Source organism: Oryctolagus cuniculus, chromosome 13, assembly GCF_964237555.1.
Source record: "Oryctolagus cuniculus chromosome 13, mOryCun1.1, whole genome shotgun sequence".
NCBI lineage: Eukaryota > Metazoa > Chordata > Mammalia > Lagomorpha > Leporidae > Oryctolagus > Oryctolagus cuniculus.
In genome coordinates this window covers 50,916,077-50,933,939 of record NC_091444.1, presented here as the reverse complement: position 1 = coordinate 50,933,939, position 17,863 = coordinate 50,916,077, and the positions used below count along the sequence as shown (strand labels likewise).

The 17,863-nt window shown below is 43.9% G+C and overlaps 1 protein-coding gene across 2 annotated transcripts in view; it reads left to right on the top strand.

Annotated features, from left to right (window-relative positions):
• Window positions 1-852: 852 nt before the first annotated feature.
• EGLN1 (egl-9 family hypoxia inducible factor 1) overlaps window positions 853-17,863 on the top strand; it is a 50,132-nt gene continuing 33,121 nt past the window's right edge. For both annotated transcript variants that reach the window (XM_051820710.2, XM_002717333.5), the window contains exon 1: window positions 853-1,774. In XM_051820710.2, coding sequence (XP_051676670.1) covers window positions 854-1,774 — 921 coding nt within the window. In that variant the 5' untranslated portion in view covers window position 853. The remainder of the gene's footprint in view (window positions 1,775-17,863) is intronic.

Genomic DNA, 17,863 nt, shown 5'->3' with positions numbered 1-17,863 from the left:
CTTGCAACCCAGTGTCTACGAGCGCGCCTAGCACACCCCGAGTCGGCCTCAACGCCAGCAGCCATGATCACGAGTCTGCCACTCCGCGACCCTCTCGAGGCCCGCGCCCTCTCGCAGCAGGTGTAGGCACAGCCCGCGCCGCCCCCTCCTCTCTGAGCTCGCGAGCCGGCCCGCCGGGCGTCCTCTCGCGGACCGCAGAGGGCGGTGGCAGCGCGACGGCCTCTCGGTGTCCCCGGCGCCCACCCCGACGCGGAGCCCGCCTAGGGGGCGGAGAGACGGGGAGCGACCCGCCGCCGAGGCCTAGGCCGAGGCCGCGTCCCGCAGAGCGCCGGAGATCGAAGGAGAAGGCTGCAGCGCCGCGCCCGCGACCAAGCGTGTGCGCGGCCACCGCCCCCTCGGCCCTCCCCCCGGCCCTCTCTCCGCCCCCTCCGCCCTCGCGCGCCGCCCGCCCGGGTCGCCGCGGGGCCGTGGTGTACGTGCAGAGCGCGCAGAGCGAGTGGCGCCCGCACGCCCTGCGCTCCTCCACAAGCTGGGCCCTGCCGCCCGGGATGCTGAGGCGGCGGCCCCGAAGGCTGCCGGTCTAGCGCGCCCAGAGCGGAGCTCCTCGTCCGCCACGCAGGCCGTACACCCTCTGCCCGTGCGCGATGAGGCGCTGAAGCAGCCGCTGGCGCTGCGCGGCCGGCCACAAGGACGAGAAAGCGGCCTGGCCGAGGGCGAGGGGCGCCGGCCTGTTTGAGGAGAGGGGCGGCGGGTGCATGGCGCAGTAACGTTCCCCGCCGCTCTCCCCGCTCCCCGGCCCTGGGCTAGGCAGTCCGGCCACCACCTCTCCTACTCGACCACCGCCGCCGCCACCATGGCCAATGACAGCGGCGGGCCTGGCGGGCCGAGCCCGAGCGAGCGGGACCGGCAGTACTGTGAGCTGTGCGGGAAGATGGAGAACCTGCTGCGCTGCGGCCGCTGCCGCAGCTCCTTCTACTGCTGCAAGGAGCACCAGCGCCAGGACTGGAAGAAGCACAAGCTCGTGTGCCAGGGCAGCGAGGGCGCCTCTGGCCACGGAGCAGGCCCGCACCAGCACCCCGGCCCTTCGCCGCCCGCCGCCGCGCCGCCGCCCAGGGCCGGTGGGGCCGGAGCCCGGGAGGCCAGGAAAGGAGCGGCGCGGCGGGACAGCGCCGCCGCCGCCAAGGCTTCGGGCCGGCCGGCCGCCGGAGATGCGGCCAAGGCGAAGGCCAAGTCCGTGGCCAACCCTGCCGTAGCCGCGTCCCCGCCTCGCGCGAACCCCGGGCGACAGGGCTCGGCGGCGGCCGAGGCGGAGCCCGGGAAGGAGGAGCCGCTGACCCGCCCGTCGCTGTACCAGGAGAAGGCGAACCTGTACCCGCCGAGCAACACGCCCGGCGAGGGGCTGAGTGACGGTGGAGGCCTGCGGTGCAACGGGAAGACGAAGCCGCTGCCGGCGCTGAAGCTGGCGCTGGAGTACATCGTGCCTTGCATGAACAAGCACGGCATCTGTGTCGTGGACGACTTCTTGGGCAAGGAGACGGGGCAGCAGATCGGCGATGAGGTGCGCGCCCTGCACGACACCGGCAAGTTCACGGACGGCCAGCTGGTGAGCCAGAAGAGCGACTCGTCCAAGGACATCCGAGGCGATAAGATCACCTGGATCGAGGGCAAGGAGCCCGGCTGTGAAACCATTGGGCTGCTGATGAGCAGCATGGACGACCTGATCCGCCACTGTAACGGGAAGCTGGGCAACTACAAAATCAATGGCCGGACGAAAGTAAGTGTGTGCGAAGCGTTAGCGCTGCACGTCCCCTAGAAAGCTGGCAGTCCCCTTCCCGCGACTCGAGCTGCTTAGGGCGAGGAACCGAATTCCTCCGTATAGATTACTTCTCGCGTAGCACCCCGTAAGGAGCACGGATAGAATCCATAGGTAGGTGTTGGTCTAGTTAGTTCTTTATCTGTGTCCCCCGTTTTCCCAACGGATTGCCCGTGCACGGACTTATCCACTTCTCGTGATTTTTCAGGCCAAACTTAGGCACTACGGTCTTCTTTTAACTTTGCTGTTTTCTTTTTTCTATCGCACTGTCAGTCAGAATTCAAACCTTATTTGAATTTTTAACCACCCAATGGGGGGCATTAGAGCACTACCCAAATCGCATCCTGGCTTTGCCTCTGCCTCGCGTTTGCATAAGCTCTTAAGTTCTCCGTGGTGTTAGAGTCGCTCATCACATCCAGACGTACAGAGGTAAGAATGGGCCAGCCGACCACAGAGAGGCAAATTTAAAATAAGCCTTTAGGTGAAAGAGTATATTCAGGCAGAACTTGGCTACTCCCCTCCCTGTCCCTGTTTTGAACCCACTACAAAATGGGGAAAGAAGTATTTCCGTTTTCAGATCACTCAGTGTAGGTAAGGTGCATTTTTAGCAGAGATTTCCTTTATTTGCTTTGTTAATAGAATCATTGAAAAAAAGAACTGTGGTGTTCTGGTTTGTGTGTGTGTGTGTGTGTTTGTTTTTTTTTTTTTTTTTTTTAGTTTCCTGGAAAAAACAGCGAAGTCAGAGAATTGAGGCAGGAGGGTCATTTTGTTTCAATTTGATGAGATCATTTAGTCTTTCCGATTTAGTTTTTCCTGAACATCCTTCATTTCCTAGCTAGCCCAGTCCTCTTTCTTCCCTCAGGTTGGTAAACAGTAGACTCAGTTCCTCCTGCAGACTCTGTAGAGCCCTTCACTTCACTTCCTAGATTCTGATCTTTGCTTTGTATCCACCTCCTCCCAGGCCCTCCTCTGCCTTCAGACCTTCCCATGTTGTGAGTCTTGCGAGATTGTCTGGGGAGATCCTCACATGCACGTGTTTGTGCAGACACACTGACTCTTCCTACTAGTTCTTTGGTGTGTGTCAGACTCTCTGTGTTGACAGTCATTATGTGTGACTCAGGCCGGCCAGCAGCTGAGCATAGACAACGAGGAAAGTTATAAACATGAACGTTTTGTGGGGAAAAAGAAGTGTGTCAAATCTTAATTTGTGTACTGCCAGTTCACTGCTGGATAAAGACACAAAATGAACAGTTTCTGAATATTAAACTGGAAGGGGGAAAGATCTGATTCAGTCTTAGCCTGGCCTTTCACAGATTCCTTTACTCATTCTTTCTGTCCTTCTTCCTTCCTCCCTCCTTCCTTCCTCCCTCCTTCCTCCCTCCTTCCTTCCTCCCACCTTCCTTCCTTACTTCCTTCTTGTCTTTCTGTTTTCCCCTTCCCGCTCTCCTTCCTTCCTTCTCCCACAGATCAAATGTGAACATAGTTATGAACTCTAGAGCAAGAAAGGAATCAGTTTGAGGAAAAGGGCTGTGAAGACTGACTGAAGTATATAATTGAAATATTAAGTTGGGAGTTATGATAAATGTAATGCCTTAGATCTCTCTTGATCTACTCCCCTTAGTTATTTTAGCTTCCCAAGTTAAGCTGAGAGCTCTTCTCACCTGTCCCCAGGGAAGGGACAGCAGATAGTGTGGCTTAGAATAGTTGCTTCTCAGAGGTAAACGCTTGGAATATAAGTCACCTCCTTCCTCAGGAATTCCAAAGGCTGAAGGAAGAATATTTGAAGTTTTAAGTCACCTGACTGCCCGTATTATGTAATAAGGGACTAGGCATAGGGAGGATAGATTTTGAACTCTGGTTTTGATCTTATATTACTTTCAGGAACATATTTAAGGATCTATTAATTGTCCTAGGGAATTCCTTTCATTCTACTTCTCAGCTGAAATTTTTTGATAATCATGTGTGAACATGTACTGTAAGTATTCCTGAAAAAAAACAAGGGTACTTGCTTTGGAGGATTAAGCAGACACTCAAGATAACACCTGCTATCTATTGAGCATTTAACAGTATGGTAGGCACTAGATTAGGTTCAATGCAGACCATGATCACAATAATCTTCATCCTATGAGGTGAGTAGTAGTATTCCTAAATCTTATTTGAAGACATTTCAGCTCAGCCACTTGGCCACTTGTGATAACCTGGCTATTTTTCAGATTTGGCTCATTCAAATATCAAATCTATGCTTTTTCTACTATAGTAGAATTAGGTAAGACTATAGGAGACAAGATGTAGATTACTTATCATACTGCTGAAACTAAAATTTGATCTATATATTTTGAATAGCATTAGCTTTATTATTTATTATTGCATAATCAAACTACGATTGGACTGTGTAAACTTTTTTTATTATGTACAGTCTTCTTTGGTCATCACAGTTGCTGTGTAAGGTGTCAGGTCTACTTTTGTGTCTATTTAAATGGTAAGAACAACAACAAAAAAGGTAAGAACATTGAGCTATGACTCCAGCCCAGCCCCTCTTCTTAATCTGATGTTCTGTCCTTCTAGAATGGAATATAAGCTGACACATCAGGCTCATCTGTAGGTTTAGCACATATACCCAACACCTTACTTTGCATCTGAGATCCCTTGTGCTTCTGCCAACCATGCCATTTAGTTTTATGAAAATCTTTCATGTAGTGACTTAAAAACTGCTTTACATTTACGTGCCTGAAGCATGCTTACTTAAGTGTAACTCTTTAAAAGAAGTCAGAACATGATTGTTGTATGTGATTTTTGAGGCAGTCTACAATGAAGAATTTTACTTCCTTCATAACGGTGATTTTAAAAGTTACCTCAATGTGCGGTATTTGTCACCCTTTAAATTTCACGGCAGTAGGTTAGCTTACTGATGTATTATTCATATTTATAGATTAGAAAAATAGGGCTCAGTTCTGTTAGTTCACTTGTTGTAAATCCTGCAGCATACCAACAGTTAAATTCACATCTTTTAATGAAGAATTTAATGTTCTTATTTATTTACATTATTTATAGTGCATGGGTTATGTGTGTGTCAAGTCTGATAATCAGGAGATGTTTAATGGGCTGAGTCTCCGTTAGCATAGGCCTTGGTTTCCCCGGACTCGCTTATCTGTTTATCAAACCCCATTTTGTTTTTGTTGTTGTTGTTTCAGACAGGGATAGAAGGAAAAAGATCTTCCATCTGCTGGTTCACTCCCCAAATGGCTGCAAAAGCTGGGCCTGGGCCAGGCTGAAGCCAGGAGCTGGGAACTCCATTCTGGTCTCCCACATGGGTGGCAGGAGCCCAAGTACCTGGGCTACCATCCACTGCCTTCCTATGCACGTTAGCAGGAATCTAGATCATTAGCAGAGCAATTGGGCTTGAACTGGAGCTCCAGTATAGGATGCTGGAATCATAAGCAACAGTTTAACCTACTGCGCCACATCACCAACCTCTGTCCAACTGCTTTGAAAGAGGATCCACAAAAGAAGGATTATGTAGTATGGGAGAAAAACAGAAACAAAATTGTAGCCTCCTGAGTAACTGAGCTCTAGTTTCTGCTTTCTCTGGTCTTTTGAAGGCAATTTTTCTCCTTTTTGCTCTGATCCTGCTCTTTGATCCTTTATCCTTTGTCACACACTTTTTCCCCCGTCAAGATTTGGAATCGCCCAGTAAAAAGGAACCAGAGTCCACTGCTTTGTGAAGAATAGTATTATGTGGGCTATATGAAATCCTAGGTGCCTTGACTTGGGAGTGGAGGAAGAACAATAACACAGAGGAGTGAGGATCATGAGAAAATGTTCAACTTTTCTCCAGAGTTCCTTTGCCACCCTGAAGGAAAAAATTTGCCTGCAAATTATGTTGCTGAGTTTTTTTATTATTATTATTAATTTATTTATTTGAAAGAGTTACAGAGAGAGAGGGAGAGACAGAGAGAGAGAGAGAGATCTTCTATCCATTGGTTCACTCCCCAGATGGTCGCAGTGGCCAGTGCTGGGTCAGGCTGAAACCAGAGCCGGGAGCTTCTTACAGGTCTCCCACATGGGTAGTAGGGGCCTGATCACCTGGGCCTTCTTCCCCTGCTTTTCCCCAGTCCATTAGCAGGGAGCTGGATTGGAAGCGGAGCAGAGTGGGAGGGAGGGCAGGTACGGTGTGTAGAATCACTGTGTTCCTGAAGTTTTACTTATAAAATGCATGAAGTTTGTATTCCTTAAATAAAAGGTTTCTGGATGGGGCGGAAGGAAGTAAAGCAGCCAGGACACAAACCGGCACTCATATTGGATGCATCTCGGGCAGCATACCTTCTATGTCACAATACCAGCCCTTGTGTTACTAAGTTTTCATTAGTAGTGCAGTTAATTAGTCTCTGGCTGATTGTGGTTTTTAGAACACAGAATATGATAAGAAAAATACTGCTACTTTATTATCACTGCCAGAGATGTGATGAAAGTCCTCTTAGATGTTAAAAACAAAACCAACCTTGTGAAGACAGTGAGAAGGCCTGTGTCTACGAGCCAGAAAGAGTCCTCACCAGAACTTGACTGTGTTGCCATCCTAATCTCAGACTTTAAGCCTCCAGCACTACGAAAAAATAATTTCTAATGTTTAAGCCTAAATAAATAAAGTAGTAAGTATAAAAACAGAACCAAACAAAATTTCCTTCTGTATCTACTTCTGTTATTTTCTCCTTTCTCTTGGAATCTAGGACATACAAATTGAAGCTGCTTATTTAATGACTTAATAGCTGCACCAGAATTCATGATCAAAGTCAGTTATCCTGTATGCAGAAAGACTGAAAGTATTGCACCTGCAGTAAATCTGCCAGCTGTAAAGAAGATACATGTGGACTAAAAGGGTAGTCTTAATTTGTAGTGAAACCAGATTCAACTCTGTAAAAAATAAATTTTTATATAGTGAGTTTATGTAAGCTAATATGTGTAATTCTAAAGGAATTATAAATTGAAAGGTTTTTTTTGCATCTTTATAACTTATTTACTATAAGCCACAAAAATATCATGCAAACCTTAGTCACAGGTGGGATTGGGGGAGGAGAAAAAGGAAGAATAAGAGCAGAATTGGCATCTTTAAGTAAAAGGATAATGGATTTTGTGTTGTGTTAGACCAGGCTTGGATCCAGGGTTTTCTACTGTTTCTGTGTCTTTGGACCAGTAACTTAAGCTCTCTGAGCCTCAGTTCCTCCCATTGTAAAATGATCTTAAATGATATCTATCTTTTCTGCCTCAGGCTTAAGTCACTAATCTTGCATGTAAAGCACTGCTTAAGTTATAAATCATTCTGCAAAAGTGTTGTTCACAATTGCCACTTTAAAATTATTTCTATTATTCTGTTCAAAGGATTTTTTTAAGAGTCCTGTGCTTTCCCTGTCTTTTCCTTCTCTTACAAGCTGGAGAAAAAAAATTGAATGATTGCTCAGTTTTTACCTAATCACTTCCCTCCACCTCCCCAACACACACTTTTTTTTTTTTTTTTTTTTTTTTTTTTTAAATAGAGGAAGCAAATCCCAGAGAGTTTGTGACTTGTTCAAAGTCCTAGAGCTGGTTAGTGACAGAACTGACAATTGAGTCATTTCCCTCTTATGTCAGCAACTTTATGCCTCATCTCTGCATGCAATGTAAAAAATTCACTTCCTGATTAACCAATTGTGATATATTTTATGCCATCTTTAAGGATATACTTGAACATTTCTGACTTCCTTTTCTCTCTTTTACTTACATTATGCTACGCGTTGACTTCTTGAGCATTCTAGTTTAAATTTTACTCCTTTAGATAACCCTGCCTTAATTTCTTTAGATTTTTTTTTTATCTACCTCTGTCTACCATCTGCTATTACCTAAAGGTGGAAACAAGTGTACACTCTCTGTTTTCCTTAATTGTCTTCCTGCTCTGTATTTCCAGTTTACATGTTCATTTTCTGTTTTTCTTTCTCCTTATCAGACTTGAAATCCATCTTTGTTCTTCTCCCATGTTTCTGGTGTGCCTTTGGAATGATGTTATCAGCTTAGATATTTTTACTTAATTTTTTGCTTTAGGCCTTTAAAGCTACACCATTTGCTTCTTGGCCTTTTGGCTAAGATCAGGTGTTAAAGCTACCTCTTCATTCTAGCTCATTCTTGGAAAATTTTCATTTTTTTTTCTTTTTTACTGTGCTTGCATTTCACCTCCTTTTCCACTATGCCCATGTTTCCATACTTGAACATTGTTTGTGACTACATGATGGCATTGAGGTAATTTGTTGAGTTCTGTGCATAGTTTGTCTTTGGTTCTTATTCCAGCTAAAACACTTCCATTTAAAAAAAATGAAACAACCAAAAATAGATGGTTAACCAGCAGTCTCCCCTCACAACACTAAATATTTCCTAGTCTAACCTCTGAACTGTTCTTCTACCTTTAATGGAATGTCTCCTGCATCATAATGATGTTTTTCTATAACCAATTCACAATTGGTTTTATTTTTGAAGAGTTTGAACAGTATTTATAGCCTCTGTTTACTTGTTGCAATCATGATAAAGGTTTTTTTTTTTTTTAAGATATGTTTATTTATCTGAAAGAGTTACAGAGAGAGAGAGGGGGAGAGATAGAGAGAGGTGCTTTATCTGCTGGTTCACTCCCTCAAATTGCTGCAATGGCCAGGGTAGGGTAAGGCCTAAGCCAGGAGCCAGGAGTTTCTTCCAGGTCTCCCACATGGGTGCATGAGCCCAAGCCATTGATCCATCCTCTGCTGCTTCCATAAGCGCATTAGCAGGGAGCTGGATTGGAAGTAGACCAGTCGGTATTCGAACTGGCGCCCATATGGGATGCTGGCATTGCAGGCCATGGCTTTACTAGCTACGCCCTAACACTGACCCCAAATCACCATAAAGTTTTTATGAATATGGAATGATCATTTTCTTTATGCAGTGTCCCAGATTCTGTTTCTTTTTCTTTAAAAAAAATTTTTTTTTATTTTATTTGAAAGAGATCTCTCACCTACTGGTTTATTCCCCAAATGCTCACAACAGCCAGGGATAGGCAGGCTGAGGCCAGGAGCTGAGAACTCAGTCTGAGTCTCCAGTGTGGGAGGCAGCAATACAAATCCTCAGCCATCCTCTGCTGCCTCTCAGGGTGTGCATAAATAGGAAGCGGGAGTAGGGAGCAGAGCTTGGACTTCAGTCCAGGCACTCCAATACAGGATGCAGGTGTCCCAGCAACATCTTTTTTTTTTTTTTTTTATGAATGCATTTTTTTCATAGGTACAACTTTAGAAATATAGTGGTTCTTTCCCTCATACCTACCCTTCCACCCTGACTCCCATCCCACCTCCCTCTCTCTCTCTCTCCCAACCCCTTCTTCATTATGGTTCATTTTTTGATTTTATGTACAGAGGACCAACTCCATGTTAAGCACAGATTTCAGCAGTTCTAAGCAACATTTTAACCACTGTGCCGAACAGCTAAATTTCCCCCCATCCCTAGATGCTCTTTCTTTACCAAGGTAAAATATTTGTACTCTTGGCTTCTTGCATTGTCTGAGTTCTGTTTTCATAACATTTTCATCCATTTGTTTATTTAACAAGTATTAAGTGTGTACCCTTCATGTACAGGTACATTTCCATAAGCAAGCAGGCTGGAATGCAAAAATGTCCCTTCTGGAGCTTAGAGTAGTTGAAGGTTCGGGAGGGACAGTCAGTAAACAAATGTTTAAAGAAATGTGTGACATATTAAATGGTGAATATTAAGTCAGAAAAAGGCAAAATGAGGAGAATGACCAAGGGAATTCTATTTTAGATAAGGTTGATAAAATACGATAAGTAAGTAGAGACTTGAATGGAGGGAGATGAGTTACATAGGTATATGCAAGAAGAGCATTACACATAAAGATAATAAACAGCAAACAAAAGCACTTGACATGGAACGTGCTTTGTGTGTTTAGGAAACAGCAAGGAAGCCACTGTGCCTATAACAGAATGAGTGAGGGAGATGTAATCAATAAAGGAGCAGTATTTGAAATTAGATCGGTTTACACAGAGTTTTGACTTGCAAGCCCTGGCAAGGACTATGGATTTTATTGTGGGTGATATGGGAGGCCAATGGAGGGTTTGTTTTAAAATATCTCTAGCTACCGTGTGGGAGTAGATGTGGGAAGGAAGGATGGAAACAGGAAAAGTCTTGCAGCAGCCTTGGTGCTGGATAGTGGAGGTGTCGAGAATTAGTTATAACTGAAAGTAGAATCCCTGAGATTTTCTGAATGGATTAGATGTGAAGTATGGAGGAAGGAAGAGGTAAGAACGACTTCAGGGTTTTTGGCTTGAGTGATTGGAATGAAATAGTTATTTTATCTCACTCTGTCTCTGCTGCTTCTCTTCTCTTGTCCCAGTTTTTTAAGAGTTTCCATTTATAGCAACTTGTTGTCACTTATTTTCCAGCCACAGTCACAGGAAAAAAATTCTGTTTTTTATCTACTTTTCTGCATTCTTTCAAGTTGGCTGTGTGTGCTGCTACTGTTACTGACCTCATAGCCCCATCCTTTCATCTCTAACAGTTTTATGGCTTCTTTGACAAGGAATTATTACAGAAAACCTTGCACTCTTCTGATGTCATCTCCAAATAAGTCTGTGCCTTCTCAAACCATTCATTTTAGATGGTTTGTAAATCCACAGAAAAAGAAATACACAGATCGGAAGTTTGGGGAAGCACTGGAGAAAATTGAGTGGTTCAACATGAGGCAAGCACATATTTGGATTCAGTGTCAGAATAAAATCAGAAATAAAACATCTGCATTCAGAATTGCTTCTGGGAGATGGACGTTTGGGCTAGCAGTTAAGACACTGGTTAGGATACCCACATCCACATCAGTGTATCTGGCTTCAATTCATGGCTCTGGCTTTTGATTCCAGCTCTCTGTCAATGCAGACCCTGGCAGAGCTCAATAACTAGGTTTTTACCACTCATATGGGAGACCTAGCTGAAGTTCCTGGCTCCTAGCTTTAGTACCTCTTCCTCCACCACACTCCCACCATTATGAGTATTTAGCAAGTTATCCAGCTGATGAAAACTCATTCTGAGATAGATAGATAGATAGATAGATAGATAGATAGATAGATAGATAGATAGATAGGCAGGCACCGTGGTATAGCACGTAAAGCCTCCACTTGGAACACCTTCATCCTATATCTGAGTGTCTGGGATTGAGTATCACTTCCTCTTGCAATCCTGGTTCCTGCTGATGAACCTGAGAGACATCAAATGATGGTCCAAGTACATGAGTCCTGGCACCCACTTGGGAGACTTGGGTAGAATTTCTGGTTTCTGGCTTTGACCAGGCCTAGCCCCAGCTTTTGTGGGCATTTGGGAAGTGAACAGTGGTAGAAGATCTCTCTGTGTCACTCTGCCTTTTACATAAAAAAAAAAATAATCTTTAAAAATGAGAAAAGAGAAGTTTGTACAGTGGTGTAGTACAGTGGGTTAAGCTGCCACCTGTGTTGTGGACAATGCATGTGATCAGCTGCTCCATTATTATTGATTCAGCTCCCTGCTAATGTGCCTGAGAAAGCCATAGAAGGTGACCCAAGTTCTTGAGCCCAGGCACCCATATAAATGGAAGACATAGATGAAGTTCTAGGCTCCTGTTTTGTTCTAGTCCAGCCCCAACCATTGCAGCCATTTGGGTAGTCAATCTGTGGATAAAGATCTTTATCTATCTGGGGCTGTCGCTGTGGCACAGCAGGTTAACGACCTGGCCTGAAGCGCCAGCATCCTATATGGGCGCCGGTTTTAGTCCTGGCTGCTCCTCTTCCAATCCAGCTCTCTGCTATGGCCTGCGATAGCAGTAGAAGATGGCCCAAGTCCTTGGGCCCCTGCAACCATGTGGGAGACCTGGAAGAGGCTCCTGGCTTCTAGCTTTGGATCAGCACAGCTCCAGCCATTGCGGCCATCTGGGGAGTGAACCGGCAGATAGAAGACCTCTCTTTCTCATTGCCTCTCCTCTCTCTGTGTAACTCTGACTTTCAAATTAATAAAATAAAATAAGAAACCACTGTTTATTAAAAAAAATCTCTGTGACTCTGCCTTTCAAATAAATATGTAAATCTTTTTTTAAATGTTTATTTATTTATTTATTTGACAGAGTTTACAGACAGTGAGAGAGAAAGACAGAGAGAAAGGTCTTCCTTCCCTTGGTTCACTCTCCAAATGGCCACAATGGCCGGAGCTATGCCAATCTGAAGCCAGGGGCCAGGAGCTTCTTCTTGGTCTCCCAAGGGGTGCAGGGCCCAAGCACCTGGGCCATCCTCCACTGCCCTCCCAGGCCATAGCGGAGAGCTGGACTGGAAGAGGAACAACTGGGACTAGAACCTGGTGCCCATATGGGATGCCGGCACCACAGGCGTAGGATTAACCTAGTGTGCCACAGCACCAGCCCCAATCTTTTTGTTTGTTTGTTTAAAGATTTTTTTTAACTTTTATTTAATGAATATAAATTTCCAAAGTACAGCTTATGGATTACAATGGCTTCCCCCCAATAACTTCCCTCCCACCCGCAACCCTCCCCTTTCCCGCTCCCTCTCCCCTTCCATTCACATCAAGATTCATTTTCAATTCTCTTTATATACAGAAGATCAGTTTAGCATATATTAAGTAAAGATTTCAACAGTTTGCACCCACATAGAAACACAAAGTGAAAAATACTGTTTGAGTACTAGTTATAGCATTAAATCACAATGTACAGCACATTAAGGACAGAGATCCTACATGAGGAGTAAGTGCACAGTGACTCCTGTTGTTGACTTAACAAATTGACACTCTTGTTTATGGCCTCAGTAATCACCCTACACTCTTGTCATGAGTTGCCAAGGCTATGGAAGCCTTTTGAGTTTGCCGACTCTGATCATATTTAGACAAGGTCGTAGTCAAAGTGGAAGTTCTCTCTTCCCTTCAGAGAAAGGTACCTCCTTCTTTGATGACCTGTTCTTTCCACTGGGATCTCACTTGCGGAGATTTTATTTATTTATTTATTTGAAAGGCAGAGTTACAGACAGTGAGAGGAGAGATAGAGAGAAAGGTCTTCCAGCTGCTGGTTCACTCCCCAAATGGCTGCAATGGCCGGAGCTGCTCCGATCTGAAGCCAGGAGCTGCTGCTTCTACTGCTTTCCCAGGCCACAGCAGAGAGCTGGATCAGAAGAGGAGCAGCCGGGACTAGAACTGGTACCCATATGGGATGCTGGTGCCAAATGCGGAGGCTTAAGCTACTGAGCCACAGCACCGGCCCCAGTAAGTAAATTTTAAAAAAATACTTACTGTAGGAAACAAAAATACAGAAAGTTGGGAAGAAGTTGAATGTCCATACAAGTGACAAAAATAGTACTGTTGACTTGACTTGTAGATGAAAATGATTATGTGATAGCTTCCTAAAATAGTAAGTAAAAAAAGGGAAAGTTAGTGATAGCTTTGAAACTATACTTGATTATCTGTGACAGATATCAGAGATGTATTAGCCCTTTACTTCCTTGATGTGGAGACTGACACAGGAATTACAACAAAATCTGGGCTTTGTCTTTAAATTACTTTTCCTCGTGTTTTTCAGTATTTTCATTTTTTCTCAAATTCTAATTGTAGTTTTGTTTTTTGGGGGGGTTTTTTAAGCTAAATTCTTATCATGATCTCTGAAGGCTTGAATGGGGGGGGGGGTCTGCTTCCAACTTGCTCATTCACTGGTTTTTGACAGCATTCATGTGGGTTGTTGGACTGAGAATGTCAGTTTCTTGCCAGGTAGGCGTCTTTAACCTAATGTTGGAAGTGATGTCTCATTTCCTCGATGTATTCTTTTGATGAGAAGCAAGTCACTAAATTCATTCTGCATTCAAGGAGAAGGAGCTCTACAAGGTGCAAATACCAGTTCTTAAGCTGGATTTTCCCTCTGCAGTATCTGCCTTTTAAATGTCATTGTCCTTTGTGTTCTGAGATTTGTCTTCTCTTTTTCTACTGGTGTATGCTTTTTCTCCCTATGTAAGCTAATGCACTCATGGAACTATAAGTGCTTAAGTTAGTTTACTTGCTTTTAGACTTTTGTTTGGCTATGCAATTGCTCCCTGATTTTAGGTGAATGTTTTAACAAGCATCATCTTTCTCATTAATATAACAAGAGTCAATAACAGGACCTAATTCAGAAAGGCTTGTTTGAGGATAGAAGAAACAGTATGAGATAATGCTCAGCATATTATCAGTAATTAATGTTAACCGTAACTATATTGAATAGCAGTGGTGGTGTTAGCGGCAACCACGACTTCAGGTGTTAGGACTTGTTAACGATTGCTTGATCTGTCTTCTTCCATGGCGTCTGTGGAGGACTGATAGACCTCCCCACTTGAATTTTCTGTAAGTATTGCAAACTCAGCATGATTAAGACTGACATTGCCCTTTGTTGGGAGGTATGAAGAATGGTTGAGCAGTCTGATGGAGAGATGGTGGAACATTATTTTATTTAAAGATTTTGTTTATTTGAAAGGCAGAGTGAGAGAGAGGGCAGGAGATCTTCATCTACTGGTTCACTCCCCAAGTGCCTACAACAGCTAGGGCTAGACCAAGTCTGAAACCAGAGCCAGTAATTCCATCTGGGTCTCTCATGTGGGTGGCAGGAGCTCAGGTAAACGGGACATCTGCTGCCTCCCAGGTACATTAGCAGGAAACTGGATCAGAAGCACCGAGTGGCCAAGATGTGAACCAGGCCTCCTGTGGGATGCAGGGTTTCTCACAAAACTGCTTAACCCCCAGTGCCACAAGGCCTGCCCCATGGAGGTTTTTAATTGATCCTGTCTGCTAACTCTACTGATTCAGCAGCTGTTTACAGAGTGTCTGATTTGTGCAGTACCCAGTGCCCCGGTCAAAGTAATCTTCTCTGCCTTTCTAGTCTTCCAGTCTTCCTGCCTGAGAGAAACACAGCATTGAACTTTTAATTCCATGTGTGTCGGATGTTTATGAAGTATATAAGATCCTATGGGATCATGCAGAAGGAGACCTAACCTGTCTGTAGGATAGGAAGGGTTTTCTTGAAGAAGTAATTATGTAGGCTGAGACTTTTGAAGAATGAGTTGGTGTTAAGTCCATGGAAAGTCTCTAAATCTGAAAAGAGCATGATTCTTTAAAGGAGCATACTTTCCCATATTGTTATGAAGATTTTACTTATTTAAAAATTATTTCCTATCTTATTCCTCATTCCTCATTCCCACTTACATATTCCTATTGAAACCTGTCTTAATCTATGTCCTAAATAATTATAAAAGCCTGTTTTTTCTTTTTCTGTTTGTATCTTTCCTCTGCAGTCCATTTTAACCATGTCTAGCTTTTAATTTGATTTTTTAAAGACTTTTATTATTTCAACTTTTACTTATTTGGTAGAAAGAGAGAGATCTCTTATCCACTCATTCACTCATCCACTGGTTCACTCCCCAAATGCCTGCAATAACCAAAGCTAGGTCAGGGTAAAGCCAGGAGCCAGGACGAACCCTCACTGCTGCCTCCCACAGTGTGCATTAGCAGTAAGCTATAATTGGGAACAGACCCAGAACTCTGTTGTGGGCCAGACACCCAACCCCACTGTTTTTGTTTTTAAGAATATATCAAGTCCTGCCATACATCTTCTGTTCTGACCAAGAGGGGCCAGCTTTCAAGTCCCTGAACATATCTTCATTTTTATTTCTTTGTGCATTTCTCCTACTCTCCCTGTGGAAAATGATAGGAGAATTCTTCAACTTGTTTTTTGCTCCTGTCCATCTAAGCAGAATTACACCCCTGTCCTGTCTGTTGCTCTGGCACTGCCCATCACTGACATCACATTCTTGAGAGTAGTAGGTTCCCCCCCTGTTTCTCCTACTGTTGTGAGCCACTTAAGGATAGGCCTCCTTCCTTACTCGTTTTCATATCCTGAGCTTTCATCAGGGACTCAGTGAGCATTATGTTTGTATTTCCACTGCACAGCCCCAGTTAAGACTTTAATCACTCTATACCTGGATTACACAGTATTCTTTCCTTAATTCAATCTTCTGTGTGTGCCTCCCATATCATCCTATGTTAATTTATCAACACTTATAAAAATCTTACAAAAATTGTTTGAATTATACAGTTTTATCTTTGCATATAATGCTTGCCATTTGCTTAGTCCCACACTGTCTATCCACTTGTATATGCCACTATTCTTTGAAATACCATATTCAAATAAATACCACTTTGAGCTAGGCTGTTTTTCTCCTTTTATTGCCCCTTTAATTATTCCCCCCAGCACTATAAATTCTGTGGCTGGTTTATCACTCTTCAGTTTCTCAAATCTTTTAACTTCTTTAGGATGTAGTTTAAGTCCCCTTCTTGAATATCTCCTCAAAGTTTGAGTCTCTATTAATCTCTCTTTTCTCAAAAACTTCTTCACATACCTTAACCAGAAGTGTCTTCAGAAAGTTACAAGGGTAGGGGAGCTGTTTTTATACTATATTGTACTGTCTTTCAGAAGCACCTTTTGTTTTGTTCTTGTTATATATTTGTCATGTATTAACAGTCAGTGAATTGTCCTGAACTAATCCTGCAACCCATACCTCACCTCTGCTTCTCCACCTTTACATCCACTTTCTAAAGCTGAAGACTTCTGTGAGAGTTGTTGTCCTATTGTGGTCAGCTCTCCATTTTATGCTTACTGTGGTGTTTCTAGTCCATAATTTTCCAGATAAAAATAGCCAGCATAGTCTAAGCTATTTATAACTCCCAAGTACTGCACTGAAGTCTGCACTGAAGGTGAAATGAAGCCGTATGCCTTGCCTATGCCAAAAGTTACTTGATTGAGTTACAAATTGTGATAGAACCTAGCACATCATGAACCTCAAGGAGAGAAGGCCTGCATATCGTACCTCCCTCATCCACACCCATCGCCCAAGAATTCTCAGAAAACATGTCATTTGAAAACAAAACAGCATAGTAGACATGAGGTTGAAAGTGACCTCTTACATGACCTTGAAGAAAAAAACTTGTTGCTAGTAGAAGCAAAGTTTGATATTGATCCCACCTGATTGATATGCAAAGCAAAATTTTGAAGTTCTAATTGTATCATGGTTTTGATCTGGCTTTAGAACTGTACTGTATTCAAAATTTCAAATACATTGAAGAAAGGTTTAAGAGTTAAGAGTCAACAAAAGAAAGCATGAGTTAAACAAGATGGGAAATATTTTATGATCAGAGAACCATTTGATCTTAACTATTTCTAGATTGAAGCACTTAGCTTGGGGGAAGCAGCAGATTTAACTGTGCTAAAAGAAGTTAGACTGCAGATGATAGAAACCTGTCAGTGTAAAAGTCTTTGAATTTGATCTTGGAATTCATTCAAACATTTTTATCCTTAAAAAAAAAGGTCTCATCTCTCAATTTTTCTTTTTCTTTTTAAAGCTTTATTTATTTATTTGAAAGAGATTACAGAAAAAGGGAGGGCGAGACAAAGAGAGGTCTTTCATCCACTGGTTTACTCCCTGAATAGCCGCAGCAGCTGAGGCTGGGCCAGAAGCCAGGAGCTTCTTCCTGGTCTCCCAGGTGGTACGAGGTCCAAGGACTTGGTCTATCTTTCACTGCTTTACCAGGCACATTAACAGGGAGCTGGGTCAAAAGTGGAACAGCCGGCACTTGAGCCAGCTCCTGTATACGATTCCAACATTGCAAGCAGTGGCTTTACCCACTACACCACAACACTGGCCCATCAATTTTTCTTTTTCTTTTTTTTTAAAAGATTTTATTTATTTATTTGACAGGTAGAGTTACAGACAGTGAGAGAGACAGAGAGAAAGGTCTTCCTTTTCCATTGGTTCACTCCCCAAATGGCCGCCACGGCCAGAACTATGCCAATCCAAAGCCAGGGGCCAGGGGCCTCCTCCTGGTCTCCCATGTGGGTGCAGGCGCCCAAGCACTTGGGCCATCCTCCACTGCCTTCCCCAGGCCACAGCAGAGAGCTGGACTGGAAGAGGAGCAGCCGGGACTAGAACCCAGCGCCCATATGGGATGCTGGCACCG